The sequence below is a fragment of the Crocodylus siamensis genome, chromosome 9, assembly GCF_052110815.1.
Source record: "Crocodylus siamensis isolate JL-2025a chromosome 9, ASM5211081v1, whole genome shotgun sequence".
Classification (NCBI taxonomy): domain Eukaryota; kingdom Metazoa; phylum Chordata; order Crocodylia; family Crocodylidae; genus Crocodylus; species Crocodylus siamensis.
Genome location: NC_143403.1, coordinates 16,174,606 through 16,198,283, shown reverse-complemented (window position 1 = coordinate 16,198,283; position 23,678 = coordinate 16,174,606). Strand labels below are relative to the sequence as shown.

The window sequence follows — 23,678 nt, the reverse complement described above, 5'->3', positions numbered from 1 at the left end:
TCCCCAACTCCACACTCGCCTCCAAGTCGCTTGAGAGAGAGAGGCTGGGTGTTATTTGTACGTGTGTACAGAGACAAAGGTAATTGCCACGTCTCTGACATGCTGACCCTCTGGCTGGGCTGAACCCAAGCGCCCTGGAAATAAGAGGCAGTGCCATGAAGCCACGAGAAGGCAAGGTTAAGTTCTTTAGCTGGTTATTCTCCAAAAGGGCTTGAGCTGGGGGGGTCGGGGGCTGAGACCGGGGCTTTTACTCTTAGTGCGATAATAGATCTGCTGTTAAAGAAATCAAGGTCTCTGGGGTGGGGTGGGGGGGTGGGGGGGGAGGAAAAGCTTCAACGAGAATCCAATAAAGGAACCAGTCAGGGAACAGATGTTGGTGCTGATCTCATTAAAGACGAGCCAGTGGTCCTGCAGCAGACTGGACTTTGTGCCTTTGATACACGCAGCTAGCTGACTGCATATGGGTGGAAAGATGCCCCCTTTCAACATCTTAGAGAGCTGTTTCATGGCAGGTCCTTAAACCTGCAGTTTTCATTTCATGTCTTAAATGTGCATGAAGGAATTAAACTGCACGAGTGAATAACAGCATTAGTTTCAATTAATTTTTATCCTGGCAACAATAAACTTTAGAAACAAAGCGCTTTTTACATCCTTAATTAGCCCTGCTTCCCATCTGTAGTCTTTTAAGTGTCTGTTCCTTGATTTAACTTTGTCCCTCCTTCAGAGCTGCTTTCTTTTTCATTCTTTCCCTTTTTTTCTTGTTATCCCTTCCAGACTGTTGTTTCTTTTCTGCAACCTTTCACCTCCCCTGTCCCTATCTGTCTGCCTGGCTTTGTGCAGTTTATTTCTACTGTATTTTCCCAACATCAACAGCAGTATTGGTTACCATGGCCCCAAGCTATGTGCAGAGGTGGGAAAGCTTCATCCGCCCAAAAGTTCTTACACTTTTGAAGTCTTTCTTTTAGTAGGATCTGAAATGTATCATCTAGAGTGTGTATTAAATGAACAGTATTCCTAAAGGCTTTAGAGCAAGAAAGGCAACACCCTGGAAAATTCTGCAGTCTTTCAGCATTCTCTGCCCTAGGGTTATAGCCTTGGGCATGGAGCTGAATGGAGCTCTTACAACTGCCTTCTGTTTACCTTTTATGGTTAAAATAACAGCTTAGCAAAGAAGCAACTTCATGGAGAAACGATTCAGTGAAATCATCTCAAGCTGTAGCAGCAGAGCTAGTTTAATCACCCCTAGAGAGCTGAACAACTGTGAACACAATGGGACACAAAATCATTTTGTGTGTAAATGAGCATGGCATTGTGATTATTTCACTTTGCATGGGCAAATAGTTTTTACAAGCAGTACTTATGCAGTTAGCTTAGAAAGGCAGGAAAAGATGAGCTGGCTGGGAAAGATCTTGGTGTGCAATGTTTGAAAAACCAAATATTCAGATAATTTGGGAATCAGGCTCTATTGATTTTGCCTTTAGCAGGCTCCTGTGTTACTTATGAGAACAGGGTTATTGCTTGTGCCACTGGTAGTGATGTTATACCCTCTTGTAGACAGCTGAAGAGTAGGGATTATTTTACATGGTTTAATAAATGAAGTTTGTTAGTGTTTCTGCAATATTTACCCTAAAGGTTTTAATTTCACATCAGTATTAGAAAACACATGCATAAAGGCTTTCACAGGATAAGTACTTTTAGGATTTTAGCTTTGTGCATAGAAGAAATACATTACTTGATGCAGTGAATTTTAGGTCAGTTTACGTGAGAGAAGAAGCTGAAGAAGGCAGTCAGTAAACTTAGGGTTAAGGTAGCTTAAAGAATTTGGAATATTTATATTTAAGATGAATGGAAGTCCTTACCTGACTTATGTAGTGTTTCAGCATTATGCCCTTTTGATTAACAAAAATATGACTGGCTTCCAGAGCTTTCATCAACATTTTGGGTCATTTTTAAAATATTAATCTTCAATAACTAAACAATAAACCCGCATTTTAGTTCATCTGCCCTTTCCCTCTGAACATCCTCAGTAAGTATGAAAATCCATATAAGTTTGAAAACTATTTCAGTTTGCTGGTGATTTTCTATAATTAAGCATTTTTTCAACACACACTTTAGCTGGGAGATGCCAAAAGCAGAGGATTGTTCAAAAGGTCCCTCCAGTGAATAGTATAAATTAAATATCTCTACTGTATGGGTATGGCCTCAGTATGAGTCTCAGACAGTTTGCAGATCAAGGAATTTGCTGGTATACTAACATTAAACAAAATCATAAGATAGCAGCAGTGTTTAAATATGCACAAATGGACTCAGATCACTTGATCTTTAGCTATCTGTGCATATTTTAAAATGTACGTCTGTATTTCCAGACAAACAGTTAAATGTAAGACTTGTTTAAAGAGTACTGCAAGTCCTTTGATTTCATTTAGAAATTGTATCAAGGGGTGTGGGTAAGCCCTAATTAGGCATATTTTTTATGTACATCTACATGAGCTGTATTTCCATATACAGGCAGCTCTGTATCCTGCAAGGTCTGTAGCTTTATCATTAGTGATAATAGTTAGGGTCAGAACAAAGGCAAAGTTGACATTTAGAATGTAGCTACTGACCCTTACATTTAAGTGCAGAATGCTCATGAGTTTACAATGCTCTTTGGTAGGGAAAAAAATCTCTGTGTTGGTAGATAGATATAGCATCCACATTTGTAAAGCTAAATGCTAAAAGACTGTGCTGGTTTAGATGTTAAATGGTTTTAAAAAGTTCTTTTATTTGGGTTATATGACACATTTCCTAAGAATGCCTACAACAGGACTTTGTAGGAAGAAACATCTTCAGTTGTTAAAAGGATTCAATCACTTTCCTTGAAGGTGGTGCTATAGTAGAAATGTTAATGCCAATTTCACGTCGACTGACACAGAAGTTCCAGGACAGTGTTGATGTTTTGTTCGGTGTTCAGTGCAGATGTCCATTCTGCATTTGAAGAAAAAAGGATGTGGATTCATAATGGGGTGATGTATTTCTGAACTTTAGCTGTAGAAAATACTTATGAGCTAATCTAGACGAAATGTGGAAGCTAAGATGTTGTGGTGCCTGTATGAAGATGTCCAGATTAATTATGTTTTGAATCCCTCTCCATGTAGGTCAGAAGTAATATATATTTTAAAGACTCTTGTGAATACTGAGTTCATTGGATGATTTGAACAAGTATAGTGTGCAGAATATGTATTGTTAAAAAGTGAGACCAGTTTTGGAATTTTAAGAAACGTGGTCAAGTCAATCTTTGAAAAATGGAAATTCACTTTGTAATACAGTATATAAAGTGCCTATCAGATGTTGGGAAGAACCTAGATGTTTGGTAGCCTGATTGCAAAACAAAATACCAGGAAAATTAGATTATATTTAAAAATGTCTCTAACTATAATGTTTTACATATGTTGCTCTCCACATAAGGGACAGAAAGAATGGGCATATTCTAAAACTTGCAAAAGCTTGAACAATTTTTCCATGTGACATACGTTCTGTATAATGATTTGTTTAACTTAAATCAGCTGTATGAGATGCATATTAGTACCTAATAAAGAATCGGTCATTATCTTTTTCTTATACTATTAAAGAGATGGTTAGACTGGTTTTTTGCTTTAATAAGTCTATTCCCCATCTCCGGTCTTTTTTACAAAAATAATGTTACTTTAATTTAGGAGAAACAGAAATTCAGCACATGGATTTGTAAATCAGCTACAAGTCTTTGGCTGCAATTTGGTTAATTTCAATTTTTTTCTTGTAATAAACATACACATGATTATTATATATACATGTGTTTGTGCGCGTGTGTTTGTGTGTATGTATATTTCTAATTTCACATGACATTATATAGTAGCCATGAAAGCTTTCTGTCATGAAACACTGGTCATTTTATGTATCTTTCTGCCTTAAGAGCTTCTGGGCATTAATTACCTTCAGTTTGAGAGCTTATTACTTCTTTTTTATATCTAATATTAAGATTTAACCAAAAGTTATCTAGTTATTTCACAATTATTAAAAATAAAACCTAAAATTGTTCTTAGTTTGATGTGAAATTTACTACATGTATAAACTAAATGCCTTAGGTACTGAGGAAGTCACTAATTTAGAGGTGTCTCGTTACTGAGACAAACTTGCAAAAACCCCTGAATCCCAATTCACAAATTGGTTATTCGTTTGTCAGGGGATATTTCACATCTAACACATAAGCCCGCGACCTTTAATTAGAATTTTGCAGTTTGTTTTATGCCCCTTGAGGCTGACACCTTGAAAAAAATTTTTCTTGATTTCTTATTGCTAATAAGCATCTTTCTCTTCCCCTCTGGTACTTTGAAGAAAATGATGCAAATACACTTAATTACAGTGGTGGCAATAATTTGTTAGCTGAATATGTGATCAGGCAGATGCAAAAATGATCTGATTAGATCTGTGATCACACTAGAAAGAAAGGTAACACGCTGCTATATTTAAGAGAAACTGTTCTTTTTTGTCTTCCATTTCCAGGAGGGAAGAAGCATGTCCCGTCTGTCTCTAACACGATCCCCAGTTTCTCCCCTGGCTGCTCAAGGAATTCCTCTCCCAGCTCAACTCACCAAATCCAATGCTCCTGTGCACATCGATGTAGGAGGACACATGTACACCAGCAGCCTGGCTACCTTGACAAAGTATCCAGATTCCAGGTAAGACCTCAGTGTTTTCAGGCTGTGCACCTATTTCTTTTCATTGCATGGAGATACACGTTTATCTGTGGAGAATATTTCAGGTTGAAGTGTGTTTTATTATGTATTCGCAACTTATAAATAATTCAGTTTCCAAATTATACATTAACTTTGCTAGGGTTGTATAAGGAAGAAAAAAACAACTGAAAAATGTATCTATTATTTAGAGAGCCTATTCATTTCCTTTCTCCACATCTTCCGCACCAGACTGACGTGTTTGACGTACCTGTTGATGTGACTGTCCTAGATTATTCACAGGGTTATGGAACGGCTGATCTCTTTTAAAACAAAAAACGTTTTGTGGGGGGAAATTATATTCAGTAAAGCTAAAGGTTATACTTGTCAGCCAGCAAAAGCTTTAAATATGGCTGCAGCTCTCTTGTTTGATAGAGCTCTCAGCTGATGTGTACTCGCTTATTCAACGCCAGTGACACGAGTCATTTTCAACAGAATGACCAGCACACTAAAACACATTTCTGTGCAACTGCCTATGACATCAAACATGTGTAATTGTTTCCTGTCCAGGCTAATGACATGTCTGATCAGGATTACTGAATCCTGGTCAGGACTTTAAGACAGTGGAGCCTGCATGCATATAATATATACACACACAGCTGCTTCCGTCTTGTGTTAAGGCCTAGTTCCTGCAACCTGTTTGGCACCATGGAAGGAATGCAAAGACACATGTGAAAGGTTCATGCCCTACTCTGATAGCCTGAAAAATGCCAGTTATTTAAGGGTTAAAAGCATATTCATCAGAGTGCCCCATGGAGTATACTTGGTATCTATAGATGTGTAATTTAGTCAAAATGATCCCACATGCAAATCAGAATTCAGGTCAATGGATTTTATTGTAAACAAGACCTGTATTTCTACAAAGGAGCAGACTTTTTGGTAGACAGAGTCTGGGTGAATCATTATTGTCAAGGTATTTTTCCCTTTCGAAGAACTAGGGTTTTTTCTCACAGATTTGGCAGTTTCCCAAGCAGTAAATGACATTTATGGAGACACCTTGAAATGGCTCTGATGTCATAAAGCAGATGGCTGTGATTTCATTCCAAGGATAGGTAGTGTATTGAACTGGTCTGTGGAAAAGCAACATTCATTGAAATGCCAATATTTTTAAATTAGGCAAAAACAACATGATTTTCTGGACATCTTCTGTTTCGAGAATTCAGTCTGGTATTTAATTGCCAGGAAGAAATCAATCCAGTGGGGAAAGATTTATAACACAGAAAAACAGACGGATGTTTCATAGTACAAAGAAAATACTGAGAGTATGCAGCAATTGCAGTGGAGTAGCACATCTGTTTGCACATTAAAAAAAATCACTGCTGACACTATTTTAAAAATACGCCTCATATCAGAGTTATTTAATAGAAACTTCAATTGTATAACTTGCAAAAATATAAAGATGCCAAAAATAAATACACAGATTTTGCTTAAGGCATTTTGGTTGTAATATAGACCTGTTTCTTCTATCTGTTAAAACAGCAGTGTATCCCTCTTGGCATTTTAATCACAAGAACAGTGTCATTCCTACCTAGATGCTGGTGTACTGTGTGATACTTTATTTTGTCGTGTCTCACATTCATATATATTGAGATACCTGATAAGGCCTGAGCCTGAAAAAAAACCCTTTTATGCAAATAATCCTTGCCTGTTACTTCATTGAATCTACTGATAGGACTGAGAGTTTGCAGAATTGGACCTTTGAATCTGAAAGTTTGAGTAACAGCATACACTTGGTAGCAGCAGTTAAAGAAAAGTTTTGCCATGTATGTATTGAAGTTTCATTGAAGTATACACTTCATATTTCAAGACAAATTCTGGTTGTTTTGTTTAATTTTGCCATTGGGCTTCTTGCAGTGTTCAATATTTGACTTAGATGGTTACCCAAATCCACACTTAACTCTGCTCTCATTCTCATTGAAATCAGTGGCAAAACTCCCAATGACTTCAGCAGGAACAGGTTTGAGTCCTCAGTCATGCTCTTGAGAGAAATTCACAGAACCGTTGTTTTCACTGATCTGGGGATGTCTCATGAGGACAGAGATTGCTTTTACTGTGGTCATGAATGAGAGAGGGTTTCTGGTCTTCAGGTGATGAGGAGAAAAGGAGATGTATTTTTGAGTGAGGCAGCTAATAATAATGCAGAAGCAGTGTAAACCCATGCTGCAGTAATGATGTACCTGGCTACACTTGGAGATACGACTATATTTGCCTTCACACAGACCTTACTGGGTTACTCAGACAGGTTAAACTCTTTAGTTTGGTCATCACTATTTCAAGTCTCTAAATTAAACAAATTTATAGGCCTGGTTCAGCAAAGCATGTGAGTATGTGTTTAGGTCCTTTGCTGAAAAGGCCTGATCTTCATATGCTTAAAATTAAGCACCTACTTAAATACTTTGGTCAATGTGGGGTACAGTTCTAGAAAATAAAGCTTTGGTACACTTAAAATGAAAGCGTGGAGGATAATTTGCTTGTTTACTGCATTCCATTCTTCGTTTGCTTTTGAATGCTTTGAAATCCTAGATATACTTTTAGCTAGTCATTTGTACTTACATGCATACATGGACATTGTGTGTGTATTTACATTTATGCATATCCCATACTTACGGGAAATAAAAAAAAACATTAAATCACCTTTATGCTTTAATTGACTTATAATAGGCCCAGTTCCCTCTGGTCCTGAATACACTCGGTTGGGTCCCACAGAAGTTAAGGATTCTCAGTATCTTAAAAGATCAGGTCTAATAGAAGCCAATATAGATATGACAAGTTCCTGCCTATACCTGTTTTCCAGTCACCCCTATGCTGTGATATTAATCACGCCTAACAGGAGGCAGTGCCATATATTTCTTATTGTAATTTGTTAGGATTGACCGTGCTCAACCCACTCATGGCTTGGTTTTGCTCTGCCATTCATTCATTCTACAGTCAGCTCTAATTTATGAAAATAAAGAGTTTGACTCTACAACCTTGACTCATGAGAAATCATTGATTTGAATTCAGTGGGCCAAATTCTGCACTTAGTTTCCCAGTGTAATTTCAGAAGTGACTTTGGTGAAATCGTTGATGTTACTGTCATCAGGATAACTGGTAAGAAGAGAATTTGGCCCTCTGAGTAAATCTGGTCCTAAAACATGGTAGTCCTGTTTCCATTCGTTAAATTTCATAGACTCTGTGATGGTGCATGTCCTTCAAGGGAACTCAGTTGTCTATGTGACAGAAGTATAAAGCTCTCTACTGTGAGAGGCACATTAATGCTGTGCCTTGATGATCTGTGCAGGTTGTCTGGTTTGAAAAAGAAAACAGTGAAGCAGCATGTGGCTGAGAAGATAAACAGATGCTTTCAAACATACTTTTAAAATCTGCAGTTTTTTACCTTAATCATGATTAGAGTATGATACATTTTTCATCTGATAGAAACAGTAGGTTAAAAAAACCAAGTTGGCCTTTCAAAGGTTGAAAGGCAATGAGGTAAAACAGCCCTCTGAAAAATAAGGAATGGACAACAAATGTAATCAACACACCCATGACAATTAAGGATAAAATTATCTCAGCACTGCCATTATTGACCTTTGTTTTAATGGAGAATTGCATTTTGGGGGCTTGATCTTCTTTTTCTTGTCTACTAAAACTCCCTTGAAAAGTTAGTAAGTGCCTTGGATGAGCAAGAATATTGATATTCTGCTTTAGCTGGGTTTGTGCATTGAGTGCTCCATTTTTTTTTTCATTCATTTATTTTTAATAAACTCTGAAAACAAAGCTTTAATCTGGTAGATTTGTGTTAGAGGCCTATAAAAGAAACGGCTGTTGATTTCAGACACCTTTGTGCACACCCACAGCCAGTGTCTCACTTTTAAAATAAACAGCCAAGTTATTCATATTTGAGTGCTCACCCCTCCAGAAATTTCATTCATGTTTTCACCATATTGACACTAAAACTATCGTATTACACACTGATGCAGATTTACATGACAGATGTGTAAGCTGTGAAGGATCTATGATATCTGTAAAATGAATTGAAAATTATACCTATTTATTCAATATGATGGGGTAGTTCTCTTTTTAAAAATCTCTTATTGGGCAAGCATGTAGATAGCAACAAGCTACCAAAGCTTCTGGTCCTACCTCAATGAATTCAGTAACAAACCTCTCACTGGAGCAGAGTCAGGTCCCAAATCCATATCTTCCAGAGCTAGTCAGAATCTTTCAAAATGTCCTTGAATGTTTTGATCAGAAAACGATCAGAAAAAAGAGAACAACTTTTCTCAAAATGTTTGTCTGATTTTTCCCACCATATCTAGTATTTGACTCAGAAAGTGCTCACTCTTCATGCTAGGTATCCTGCTATGTTGGGTAGATACACTGACAAGAAACATTGTTGGCTAATATATACCTGTGTCATCTTTAGCTCTGGGCTACTGTATTGTCCTTTTATTTAAGAATTGTAATAACCCTGGATGAATAAAAGGAAGCAAACATGAGACGATTGAGATTTTGAATGAATGTAGTTTATGTACCCATGTTCCTGGGATCAGAGAGAGGTCCTCTGTTCTTGGCTAAAGCCCTCTGTACCGCTTTGCCCTGTAACAGCTGTAGCACAGTCCCACTGCAGCTCTCCCAGCAAGTCACTCCCCATGTTGCTCTGTTTGGGTCCTGCCACTTTGTGACTGCCTGCTCTTTAGCTTCCTATAATGTGAGTCACATATAACCATTGCCTTTTCTGGGGTGTTTCTGGAACACTTTTTGACCAAGGGTCTCTGTCTATTGCTTTGTGCAGCTGAGTAGTCCAGATGCGCTACCCTCAACAGCATAAGTACACCCCTTCTGAGATCTCCAGCTATGTGGGCATTCTGGGTTTATATCTACGTGTACTTCGGATGGAAACAAACAGATGCAGATGATATATGTGTTCCAAAATGATTGGGTTTTTACTCTAGTTGGCACAAAAAATATGAAGCTGTAGACAAAATAACTCCATGAATCTTTCTGCCTCAGTTTCCTCATCACTCTAGAGCATCCCTTGGGCTTAGGCTCAAGAATCCATAAGTGGTCTATGCCCTCTTCCTGTACAGGGCTTCTCTGAATCCCTGACTCCCCCTCTTTCCTGTGCAACCATTTTCCTTCTTCCTTTCCTAGTCCTGCAGTTAAACTGGCTTTGACACCACAGTGTGCCCTCTTCTGTCTCACTAAAGCTTTCTATGTCTCTGTGAATCCATCTCAACTCCCCATAAGTCCATGAGGGTCTTAATCCCTGATCTCTTTTTGGTTTTGTTTCCCCCACTCCAAACCTTCTCCATGCAGACAAACTTGGCTGGAATGATTTCCCTATACTTCAGTCAGTAACATAATGTGTTCCCACTTGAATACGATCCATCACGATTACAGGATTACACGATTCTGGAAAAGCCATTGTCCAGAATATGGCTGATGATTCCACATGCACAAAGCCCCCAATTGATATAGCAGTTTCATAAGATGGACCAGAATTTTAAGATGTGCATAAAGAAATTTCCCAGATAATCACAATCACATGAGCTAAGGAGAGTGTTCACGTTCAACTTTGAAAGTCTTGGTTTTCCCAGTCAGGACTGCTTGGGTATGATTTGGGGTATATTCTTTCAGCGATATTCATGCTTGAGAACTCAGCTAAGTACAAACAGGCAAAAAGCCTGAGGCTGAATTGATTCAGTCTTTGCTGGTTTGTCTAAGTTGCAAAGCTTGAACCAATAAGCAAATGAACAAACATTCACTTTTGATCCAGGAAATGCAGCCACATGCTTGCAGTGGCTCAAGCCAGAAGCCAGGTGGTGCTGGAGCATGGCTAGCCAGCATGGACTGTGTGTTTCCTCTTCCTGCTGCCCGCAAGACCTCTCAGATTTGCTCCAGACTCATAGAAGCAGGACTCTGCAGGGTTGCTCATCACTTCCTCTTCCTGCTTGCAGGTGCCTCTGGGATTTGTAGTCCACAGTAGCAGCCAGAGCTAAGCAAGCAGGGCAGGTCTGTACTCAGGGGAAGGGAAATTTAACTCCCCCCCAGCCCCAGCCTCCAGCAGGGGTTTGCTGGGACGACAGTGAGACAGTCCTCACTGTTCCTACTAAGGAGTGGAGGGGGGCAGCCCTGCTCTCTGGAGCAGACAGCACAGTCCAGCCCAGCTCAGGGCTGCAAAATACTGGGGGACGCTGATTAAACTTGAACCAGGAAGGGGTCTGGGACAGAAATTTCATAATCCGGTTTGATATAAATCAGTTAAGTCTGATACTACATTCAACCTTAAATCAGTTTCAGGCATTTTGAAACTGGTGTATGTACACTGAACCTCTGCTCTGTTACAGGTTTAAACCAGTTTCTGATCACTTAAGCCCATTTATGTGCAACTTTTGTCCCTACCCCTCATGTTTCTGCATATACACAATCAGTGTTGTGCCATTTTTATCAGGATGTATTTGCCAATGTGCTATCGAATGTCTATATTTTTGCTGTCGTATCTGAAACTGAAAATTATGGCCATTTAGAAGATATGGCAGCATATTATACATTGGCATTTAGACTGAAATTCACCCGTCTCACACAAGACTTTGGGCTTGAACAGGGAACTAAGTGTGGTGGGGGTGGAATTTGCCACCCTGCAATCAGGTTGTGGTCATGAAGCACAGAACCTTTGAGGCCAGAATCTTTCCTGTTGGTTGGAGTGACATCTGCTACCCCATTGCACCACCTCTGCAGTCATTCTGGGCTGTTGGGACCTCACAGTTGTAGATACAGATTTAATGTTTGCCTGATTATCCACAGCCCTCTCCATTTCTGCCTGCAGTGGCATGGGTGGAGTATGTTCTTCCTTAGCACTTGGTTTTCATCCCATTAGGCAGTTCAAATGGAATAAGGATGTCAGGCCACTGCACACTTCACTCTTTTCCCATCAGAGCCAATGGTAAATCTTTCTGATGTCACTGGAACAGAACTGGGCTCACACTTTAGGGATTTATACCGTAGTATGCTATCCAAAATGCAAAGATTTTTTGAGTCTTCAGGCACAAAAGGATCATTATATTAAATATACATTTTGAACTTAAAACTCATGAACTTTAAGGCAAAAACCTAATGAGGAGTCACTTTTTTTCCCCTCAGAGGTGTATGGAAGACTCAAGACTATGGCATAAACATTACACACGTATAATTTAGACCACGTTTCGTGATTCATGATTTTGTCAGAGAGGCAAATCTTCTTGTGGGTCACGTACTTGGAATTTGGCTGTTTAAACCAAATAGGCCTGTGTTACAGATGAGAGCAATTAAAAGTGTACAAATAGTTTTCGACAATTTAATGACTGTGCACAGTCTTGTGTTGTATTAACACTAGAACTTTCATTGACTTGAAAAGTAACTTGCTGTTTCATATCATTCACAGACCATTTAGGGCCAAATAGTGTGGTTCTTACTTTGTTGTGGCTTGGGCAAAAGTCCCATTGGTTTCCAAGGGAATGCTGGGTGACAGTGTTGTGTAAAACCACCATTATTTAGGATCAAGTGGTGCTTCTCTGCCTCCTCAAAATGTCTGTATAAAAGCCTACAACCCCCGATACAGCAAGAAAGAGTTGGAGATAAGGAAGAGGGATTATCACTCCCAACCTGACGTTTCTTGACATGAAGCGGCTGCATAAAGCATCAGCTCTGTCGCTGATGATGATGTCCAGAGCAGGGTGAGAGGAAGGGAAGGATACCTAGGACTAAAAGTGGGGACACCTGAATTCTATTGCCAGGATTTTGGAATAAGTAGTTTATCTTAAAACCCACTCTCACCATTTGTAAAAAGGGATGTTCCTGTTTCACAGGTGTGTTTACTGCACTGTACAGTGCCATGTAATCCTCCTTTGAATAGTGTAAAGTATCATTCATCCTTAATCCACTAGCATCCAAGGCCCCACGCTTTGCAGTTGATGGGGCAGTTTGGCACAAGGTGGATACAGTAACCATTCCCTCGCTTCACTTCAAAGCTTACCTCTCATGCCGCTCCAGGAGGAAATGCATTGATTAGCATTCTGCTGAGCGTACGCACAGGAAGCTGCTGTGTGACCTCCCCGTAGTGCGGGGAACGTGACTCGGTCTCTCTGAAGAGAAAAGAATGACAATAGCAGGATTACAGCTTGGAGTAATCATTTTATACAGCCTGTTGCTTTCTTGCATGACAGGGTAAAATCCTTGTTCTGAACATAGTATGAGTAGCTGGATGGGGCACTAGGAGCTGCACAGGGTAAGGGATCTTCATTTGTTGCCCCAGAAAGCTAAGCTGCAGGTGCAGCTGCAGCCATAAGGCCACGTCAGGCCCTCTGGTCCCCTAAAGCCTCACTTCTGAGACACAGGGACAACAGGAGGGCCTGTACCTGCCCACCTGTGCTCTGCCTCCTGTCTATTAAAATGCAGGGAGTGACTCTGGAGCTGAGCTCTGTGCTGGCCCCACAAGTCCTGCCTGTCCTTGCACAACACAGCTGTTGCTAGTGGACTTTACCCAGCCTTTGAGGTGGGGGCAGACTTCACTCTAAGGTCGCGCACCTCCTATCTTAACTGGACGCTGGCCGTAGGGTTCTCATCGTGAATGAATTACTTGTGTGATGTTTACCTAGAAATTGAAAGGAATTTGCAAGGAAAAGTTGCATACCTCATCTGTGCTTGCTGTTTTCCTTATAAGTAATACTTATCCACATGTATGTAGGTACAGCCTTGATTGTTTGAAATTCTTTGGCAGGAATGAATGTTGCATTACTTGTGGGTTGGGGGTGAAACAAGTGAAGAAGGGGGAGGAAACAGACGTTAAGCTCAAGCTTATCAGATTCCTGAAAATGTAAGTGGGTCTACATTGCTATGTACAACAGGGGATGCCTCGAAAATAGGATTAGAGACACAGACTGTGTTTCCTTGGTCAGCTTAGACAATCTGTTGGGGAGAACAGCAAGAGTTTCTTTTGATTATGGAAGGGTCTAGTCTCCTCTCACTGAAAGCACCATCCTTATGACTGACATAACCAACAGTCAAGTCAGCTTTTCACATAGCGTTGGGGGTGGAAGGTAAGGGGGTAATAATTTTGGTAAGGAAGAGTGGTGAGCAGGATTTCCAGGCTGTTGTAGCTTGCCCTGTCTTCATTTTCCAGCTGCTCCACCTTTCATTTTTCCATTCATTGGCAACATTATTGTTTCTGAGCACAAAGCAAAATGGCTCTTTCCATTGACCTCTTTAATAATTCTCTTGCAATGCTGCCTGATACGGGTGAGAATGCAGACAGGGTCTAGGTTTTGTAGAGGGCTCTGCAGAGCTTCAGGAGGCTTCAACAACCATAGAGGGGCCTGACACTTTTCAGTTCAGAGCATCACCCAGATTTTCTGCAGTTTCTTGAGTTGTAAAACACTTGTTAGTTTTACAATTTCTTCATTATTCATTTCTCCATTTCATTCTGCTCCCTTCTAACCCTCACCCAACCGTGGCACCACCAGCATAGACTAAATATGCCGCAGTTTTCAGAGCATTAAAATGGAGCATTAAAAGCATCAGCATGAGCAGAATATTTTGAGAAACTTCTCCCACAGGATGTTATGGAAGTAACCTGATTCTGACTCTTATGTGCTAGCAGAGCCGGTTTTCATGTTGATGAACACGGTGTAAAGTATTCTGTGTGTGTTCTCTGTTGCAGTTACAGCAGGCTTTACGCTCAAAACAAAGGGGATTCTCTTTTATTGATTTTTTTTTTCTTTTAATGCTGTGCATCCAAAGCTTCATCACCACATAGAGGAATTATGTAAAGATGAAGATACAGTGTCTTTCCATTGGAAATAATGTCCTGAGGTAACAGTTAACCACTGTAAAAATGCAGTAGAAGTGGTGTTACCTCCTGGTACTTGGCCTTTGAATTTCACTGTTGTTTATCTAGTACAAGTCAAATTTTGATTTCTGTAAGCCCTATCATGAAACACAGGCATGGTATGAAATGGTCTGTTCAGGAGACTATTTCATGAACTCCTTCGAATGCTTATGAACCGCTTCTCCAGGTTGTGTAGGTGATGGGTATCTGTTTGCATGAACATGTTACAAATGAATTTCTCCAGGCTTAATTATGTTAATGTCCCACTGGTGGTTATTGTAGGTAGGTGCATGTGTGTGGGGCTATGTATTAAGGACTTACATGCTTGTGTTGACCTATGATATCTAAGATTTTAAAAGATATTGGTCCATATGAATTTCCTGTGTAATCCCACTGAAGTAAATGGAGGTAAATCTGAGACAAATGTGGTCCTTTATCTGAGGTCAGCAAGGGTTTTACCACAGTCTTTAACAAGTCCAGTAGTTATTGAATTCTCTGTAATGGTTCTTCCTGGAAAATACGTTGGACCAAACGGATCCCGTAGGTAACCCTGTTGACCTCATTGGAGTTCTACGGGGGATGAACACGCGCACCAGATGCCATTGGAGATTACAGGTGCTCCAAGGAAATGATTACACGTGCGACTAAAAGACAAGTGAAGCTCTAGAGTCGTGTTTTGATGGTAATATGCGTTTTGCCTTCTGTAGCTGAGGAACTAATTCTTTTGTTCCACGGACTTCACAGCCACGTGATTCCCTTGGTTTCATTGGAGTTTCCCCAAAGTTATAAGTGAAATCAGAACCAGTGTGTTCTGGGGCTAATGAAGACTTTAAGAGAAAAATGTATATTTTAAATAGAATAAATACATAGCAAGGCAAGGTATCAGATTTAAATAATAAAAGACTAAAGATTACTGAACAGGGAGTCAGCAAAAGGCTTTTGCTAATACAGTTAAAGCTACTTTTTACTTTTATCCACATTTATTTTCTTGATTTGGCCAAATATCCCTACTATATGAATTTAATATTAAATTGATTACAGTGTAGATATCCTTATCGAGTGCTGTACTTTACATTGTCATTAAATAATGACTTCACATATCCTTATCTTCACTTAGATACATAAGTATTATTAAACCTCATTCATCCCTAGCATAACTCCATTTATGAATAGGCTTATGGCAGGAGCAAACATAGCCCGTGATCTCAATTTTACAAATGGGAGACACTGCAGGGCTGGGATTAGAACTCAGGAGTTCCTAAATCCCGGCCTGGCTCAGTCTACTGGGTTGCAGTGATGTATGTATATATCTTTTTTTTATATTATAAAATCAGGGTTCTCACCCTGCTTGATTTGTTCTTGTTTGAAATTTGCTCAAGCAGGATGGTCATTAGCTTAGCATGAATGCACCCTTGCTCTGAACTCATACAGTCAGTGAGACAACTGCCTGCTTATCAGAGCAGGCGCACCAGGACAAACAGGCAAAGCAGAGGTATTGCAGTGTTCACATGTGCTATGATGATTTCACTCGACTGTAGTATGCTGTGCGTTCAAAGGCTAAAATTGCGGCTTTTTTATCTGCTGAGGACCACATAAAGCAGTACCTGAAAGGAATCCTGCATGTGGATGGTGGCAAGCTACTATGCAGCATTTGCAACGTTATTCTTGATCATACTCAGAAAGAATCAGTTGGCAAGCACTGGAAACTGAAATGTGCAACGTAAAGCTGAAACGATGAAGGAATCACAGTCCAAAGGGCAGGCTCCTGTTACGTCTGTGTTTTAATGGAGTGCAGATGCTACACAGTGCTGGCAGGTAATGCGTTTAGAACTAGTAGAAACTTTTGCAGCAGCAAATCTTTCTTTTGAGAAAGCAGACAATGTGTAACTCAGGGACTCTAATCTCTGGTGTCATACTGTTCTTCAGGGGTTTATGCCTTTCTTTTGCTGAGTTGGGCCAGCGCTGTCCGTGCCAAAGTTTGCAGCTTTGCAGTTTGGAGAAGGTGAAGGATGTTGTAGGAGACACTCTGTGCTCAGATAAACCCCATATAAGCTCCTTGGGATGCATTCACGTCTAATGTGAATGTGGCTCCACTGTTTATGGTGGTATTACACCAAAGGTGAATTTGGCCTTATGACTTCAGTGAAGTTTCATGGGCAGAATTAAGGTGCTAGTATTTATGCTGTTATTGAATACTGGAAAGTTTTCATGGCAGGGCTTTAGAGTAAAAGTCAAATATAAATTTGTAAAATAAAACATAAAAACATAAAAAGAAAAATAGAGACCTAGACAAACACATTTCCTTGGGGTTTTCTAATATTTTAATTAAATTTAATTTTTGGGTCTAAGTATTCACTTATGGGCCTATTTCTGTTCCCAGTTATCTCAGTGGAAGTTTTGCTGTTGACTTCAGTGAGACCAGAATCAAACTCGTGGGCATATTGAGAACGAATGTCTCTCAGTCGAACTGAAATGGACAAGTAGCTGGAGAAGTCTTTATCAGTAATCCCACTGAGACTACCAGTTCAGGGTTTACTTACTGAATAGATTTCTAGTTTCACCACATTGCAGAGTGGAATCTAGGACATTTTTAGGTAGCAAGCATAGTGGGGTCTTCCTCCTTTAGGGACAGTTTTCTCCACGCCATGCTGTCAACAGGTCATAGGAGAAGGTCTTTCTTTTTTTTCCGGAAGGCAGCGTCAGCATGCCTTGCTGCTGCTAGCAGGTGCATCTTTACAGTGAGCCTGCCATCTCCTTTACCCCGTTCCACTTTGCTGCAGATCCCCTGGAAATGCCATTCAGGTTGTGCCTTGCCCCTGCAATCTGCTCACCTCCTAACACAGTTAGCATATGGGCATTCCTAGTCTGTGTGAAAAGAAGCATCTTGTTGTCTGAATTTCCCTTTCCACATTATTTTGTTACAAATCATTCCTGACACATTTAGTTTCTTTAGTGAGCCACTGAGAAAATACTTCAACTTAACCAAATGTGAAAATAAAAAGGGCCATTATTCATTTACCAGCTTAAGTGTGATAGAGAAATGTGGCTAGGTGAGACCAGTCTCAGTGTTCAGATCACTTGTAAGTAGAGAAGGGTGGCCGGTCCCAGTCTCCAGCCTGCCTGGAAGAGGTGGGTGCAGCTCTTATGGAAGTCTTCAGACAAAAGTGGGAATGTTAATAACAGTGGGTGCATCTATGCAAGGCATTTACTGCAGTTGATTAATTGGCTCCGCAGGAAATGTCTTGGTGTCTACATGTGCAGGGCTATGAGGCTGGAGTAATAAACTCTGCAACAGGGTAGTACTTATAAATATAAGTACTATTCTGTTGCAGAGTTTTTTACTCAGCAACACCACATGTGGGTGCTGATGCAGCTGTCTGGGGCAGGAGGGTGCTTTGGTGCAGGGCCTGCCTGCCAGCTAGCCCTGCACTGGAGAACCCTCATTCCCCAGACAGCATCTCTGCAGCACGTTGTGCTAGGTCAGAGCAGCCCTGGGCTGGCAGGCTGAGCCCCCTTCCCTGCGCCAGCTGGGGCAGCTCAACATGCTGTGGTCTGGGACGCACATGGAAATGCAGTGCTTGGGAGCAATAAAATGGTGCAGTAAGCGCCAGAGTTTTTTGTGTCACATTAATATGCACGTGTAGGCATGCCCAGTATGAGTTGCACCTTGGAAATTCAGTAGTGTAACTTGCATTGATTTTTGTGGTCAGGGACTGTGCAAAATTAGTATGACTTTTGTGGTAAGTCAACAGAAAGAAAAAAAGCAAAAAAACAGAAGAGTGGAAAATTAAACTTGTTTTTTCCTATTTGACATAGGCATGCTCCTAAAATATTACCAGGACACTGCATCTTGCACTGTTTGCACACCCATTGAATGTGAGTTGTACTGCTCTGCTCTTTAAGCAGTGTGATAGCCAGTAGGCCAGAGCTGCTTTCAAAGCCAGAGGGTAGTCATCATCTTCTTGTATCCTTCTCATAAACTAGACATTCTTCCAGAATTGTGCACAAGTGATGGCTCTTTCCAGTGCTGCAGCAAGGTCCTCTTTCATACAGGTCTGAGTCAGCAAATGAGCAGGTTCTCTGTAGTCTGCCCTTCTCTGAACTCACATATATTCATGTCATTGGAATAGCCCCATTTGATCATGTTTGTTTTTGATCTCCCAGTTCGCGTGCGCAGGCAATTCAGGCATTGCCATGTTGGCCAGTCTAGATCTGCCCCTCTGGGAAGGTCCTCCTAGGGGTCAAGGTCCATTTCAGAGTACCGGATTGTGTATAAGCTTCCTTTCCACAACCTCAGTCGCATCCTGTCAGCTGTCATGTCCAAGGCACAACACTGATCACAAAACTCTTTCCCGATTCAGAAGGTGATTCCTGCTTATGTTGGTAGGAATTGCATTTGTAGGGCTGAGGCAGATACAGGTGCTGTGAGTACAGCTGTGTTCAGATCCCACCAAATTTGGCCTCAGATGGTTTTGAGGAGCTACCAGCTTCCTCTGAGAGCTTGTGCTCTGCTGCTCTGAAAAACCAGTTTAAGAGAAAATTGTTAATCTTACCTATCTGAAGCTCTTGCAGCCCCTGCCTCCCACCTGAAGGGAGCACGTGGGGAGAACATTTAATGAGCACATTTACATATTAAATAAAGAGCCCTGTATAGGCCTGGAGATTCCCACCCCACTCCTGCCATGTGGCAACATCCCAGCAGTTTCACAGCACCTGGCCTTGGCGTCCCTCTACACCTGAAGGGGGTGGGGAAGGACAGGGCTTGCACCATCAGAACTGGACAAGTTACAGATAGAGTTTTCAAAGCCAAGGGGAGGCATTTAGACACACAGGGTGAACTCTTGGCCCCATGGAAGTCTATAAGCATTTTACCCTTGTCTTAAATGAGCCAGGATTCTACCAATGGCGTCCATTAACATTAATGCAAACTACTACCTTAGTGGAAATGATACCCAAATCTGTGTCCACCTGTCTCCAGCTGATTTTGTATAATAAGAAAAAAGAAAGAGAACCCACATTTGACAACACTACAAATACATCTTTGTTTTTTTTCAGTGCCCTCAAAGGAGAAGGAGGGGGGAAGTTACTTAAAGCAATAGCAATAACAGGCTCGTAAAGGCAAGAATACTTTGAGCAGTGTATCTTCAAATGTACTAACAGCCAGATTCTGGCAAGGGCATAATGCCTTCGTCTCCTACAGAATGTATATTGAGATGCAGTTTCTGCAGGATTAGGTCTTTGGGGAAATTAGGGACCATGGCAATGCTAGTATTTGAACGTGTGTTAATAAAAAGCATTTTCACACCAGCGCTACTTTGTAAAACAAAAATTTAGAAAAAAGTCTCTGTTAACAAAACAAAATGCAGAAGACCAAGGACTCTTCTAGTGGTCACAGTGGAGCAGTGGTAATGATGACATTACAAAATAAGATATTTTTAACAGGTATGAGTGAGTCTTCATTAAATTTTTATATTTTACTAACCTATTTGTACAAAAGTCCTAGGTGTCAACAACAAAGACCCAAAAAGAAAAAAAAACTATGAGAGCTTTATCTTGGAGAAAACAATTTTGTTGGAAATAACAGTTAGTTGAATGCATGCGGATGCAAAAATCTAATTTAAAAGGATGTGCCTGCCCTATGACTTGTTAAAACAATTCCTGTGGAACTGGCTGGACATCAGTACCTTTTTTCATTGTAAGCATAGTATTTTATTCCTCTGTGTATAGCATTCAGAGTTTCAAGTGTTTGTGCTTCATGCTACTATGGGGTACTGCCAACCGAAAGTGTATGGGAGGGTCAGATTCTGGCAGCCTTACTCTTGCTGAATGGTGTTTTCCTCTGCAGAAGCCCCACTTGAAAGTAGCAGGACTACTCTCACAGAAAGTTACTAATAACCAGAAGCAAGAATAGAAACACCAGCTCCTCAGCTGATTGCTGGAATAAGTCTTAGATTGCTCCAGGTGCTTAAGTGTATAGAAGAGGCTCCTGAAATGCTTTGACCACCCTGAATGGCTGACAAGTAAATTAAATAAATTGATTTTGTCCATGTCACACAGATCTTTATGATTGGCATGTTTGTGCCAGTGACTTAATAGTCCTGAAAACTGAGCTACCATTCCATCCTCCAGGTTGATCTTTCCAAGCCAAGGCTGAAATATATGGTGGAAGTGGATTGTCAGAAAACCTGTGCTCTTATGGCCAGAAATTATAATGTATTTGTGCCTTAAGGAAGGGACTGTCATCCGCAGAGTTCTTGTGGATTTATTAAATAAGAAATAGATTCGTATAAAAATAAAACAATCATCAGCCTAGTTTGGAATAAGTAAATAGATCATTTTCCTGAGTTACCTATTATAGTCTAACTTATGAGTTTTTGACTGGTGTCAGATATTTGGGAGGAAAGGGTGATTGCACATTAATTAAACTACTAAATTTACCGCACATGGCCTGTTTATTTAAGTAGCAAAGAAAAACTGGAAAGTAGTTTATTTCCTCTTTCCCTACTGTGAAAGATTGGAAAAATTAGTGGAATGATGTTAGTGATAGGCAGATAACTTTTATAGAGATGTGCAACTTCTAGCCTTATTTCAAAGTTTTATTCTCTTTCTTGGTTAGAACAGCAAATGTATTTGATATCTGAAGGCTAAGTGAACACGGCAGAAATATGGAGTGTATACAGAGTGGTAGCCTTTCTTTCTGTATGTGCTTCTACTTACTCAGCTATAAATGTGGTTAGACACTGAAAGGAATAAAAGCATTCATAATACAGCAGTTAACAAACTATCAACTGTTTGTTCAGTGAAATCTTTTTACAGCTGTTAAAATAACACTAATAAGCATACGAAAACTAGTTTAAAAGGGGGAAATAAAATCATTAGACTGATTTAGAGCTGGATGTTGATTCATTTACTCATAAAGTAGTGCCTTTCTCCGTGAGTAGTTTCACTGATTACTACTCATGTGAGTCGGGGCAGCAGCATCAGGACCCTGAGGAACATGTATACTACTGCCCAATTTGCAAACCTCTGAAACATTCAGAGTTCATTCTGGTGGGCCTAATTCAGACCTTGCACTAAAGTTAAGTCAAGAGGAAAACCAGTAGACTTAAATCAGCAGAACCTGGTGGAAATGACATCATAACTGAACCCTGCACTAGCTGTTTTCCCTTCAACCCTGGTCCTCTAGCGATAGCTCCCCTCACTTCCTCTTTCTTCCACTCATTACAAGATGCACTGGAAACCCAGGCAAGTGGAGGCATGTGCTGGTGTGTGCAGGTCTTGGTGTGTGCATTAGCTGAATTTTCAGAAAATATCCCTGTACCTGGAAACAGCATTGGCACTTTCAGTGTTAAGTGTTAATGTTGATGCAGATTATATTTTCATTCTTTACAAATAAACTGTTTTTATGAATTATTTTTTTAATGATGTTCATTAAACAGAACACAAATTACCCCATTCTTAGAACCAGTCAAAGCTGAATCCAAAAAGACACTGAAGGTCTTCAACCATAATTTCCAGCACCTCCAAAATATCAGATTCTGAACTCTTCAGTGGGCACATTTGATAAAACCTGTTCTCAGACTATTGTTTTGGCAGGTTTTTATCCACTTGATTTATTAGCTGACTAAAATAACATCTACCTTTTCTGTCATCCCCCCCTTCCCCACTCCCCTCCAAAAAATCTGTTGTGTGGTTAATTTTTTTACTTTTTCATGGTAGTATTATAATATCCTGCTGGAACTTTAAGAATCATTTTGCATGGTGGATGGTAACGGTCCCTTTGGATTATTGACTTTTAAAAATACATGTTGATACTATATATACCAGCTCAAATCTATTGCAAAAATAGATATTCTTGCCTGAACGGCCAAATATAAAGTATTAAATCTAGGTAATAGTAATAGATCCAGTAGTTCCTCCAGGTGCTTAATAGTTAATGAGTGTAATATCCTTCAAAAGCACTGCAAAGTGAGCATATGGCTCAAAAAACTCCTATGGCATTCCAGCATCAAAGTTAAAAGGCAGGAACACAAGGTTATAGAAATTAGAGATGGATAAACCTATTACCTTGTAGGTTATCTTGTCTATCCTTCTGCCAGGGCAGGACTGTATTCCACGGCTTGTCCTTTGCTTTGTTCAAGTCAGCTGTTCAATAATGAAAGATGAACATTTTGGGGTTACAGTTTTTTACAGCCTCTGGCTTGTTCCCACAGAGCAAATTCTGTATTTACACGCCTGTATTTTATCATTTACTTCCATAGTTTTTTATGGGTAGGATTTTGAAAAGTGCCTAAGTGACAGTGGCACGCAAAGGTCATTAATATGAAGTTGATGATGAGACCACAATGTAAAGAAGGGTTAGTGGGCCCAAATGACTTTACCATATAGGCCCACAGGAGAAGGGAGAGACAGGGCCATCCCTGGGGGGGTGCAAATTGGGGTGACCGCCCCTGGCCCTGGACTTTTGGGAGCCCTGTGGAGCCAGGAGGAGTGGCTGCGGCCCCTCCTGCAGGACCTGCCTAGTACTGGTGAGTCCGCACTGCCACCGGCTTCGCATCCAGCCACTCGCCAACTCGCCCCAGCCCACTGCTGCCACCCCCCCCAGCCCACCGCTGCCACCCCCCCCCTTCTTCATGTCTGGACCCTGCACAGGCTGACTTGTCCTGGGCCCCACCCCCTGCCAGGGTCATATCTGGGGAGAGACACTAGGAAACTGGCTAAATGACATACAGAAAGGTAGCAGTGGGTCTATGGTATTTTCCTCTCTCTCTGGTCACAAGAAAGCCTCTAAATTAAGGGTGCACTCATAGAGATTTTTTGGGCTGATACCAATGGCTGATTTTTTAAGGAGCCATATTGGTCAATACCAATCCAATTCTGATATGCAGCTGGGCAGCTTGGAGAGCAGCATTGGGCTGGTAGGTCCATTGTGGGGGGAGGAATGGGGCATGGAAAGGGCAGATCAAGGCCCCAGTGGTGAAGGAGGGAGTGAGGCTAGGGCACGCACTGCTCAGCCAGGGTGGGGTGGGGCATGGGGCGGAGCAGCAAGTGGCTTGTTGAGAAGGTGCAGGGAGGGGGTG

At 40.7% G+C, this 23,678-nt stretch overlaps 1 protein-coding gene across 7 annotated transcripts in view; it reads left to right on the top strand.

Moving 5' to 3' along the window:
• The window catches only part of KCTD15 (potassium channel tetramerization domain containing 15), a 53,892-nt gene that overhangs the window by 2,591 nt on the left and 27,623 nt on the right, over positions 1–23,678 (top strand). For 3 of the 7 annotated variants that reach the window (XM_090062598.1, XM_090062597.1, XM_090062595.1), the window contains exon 2: positions 4,522–4,697. In XM_090062598.1, coding sequence (XP_089918724.1) covers positions 4,534–4,697 — 164 coding nt within the window. In that variant the 5' untranslated portion in view covers positions 4,522–4,533. Of the gene's footprint in view, positions 1–2; positions 177–2,648; positions 3,006–4,521; positions 4,698–23,678 lie in introns of those variants that run through there. The other 4 variants (XM_090062594.1, XM_090062596.1, XM_090062593.1 and 1 more) reach the window with 4 other exon arrangements.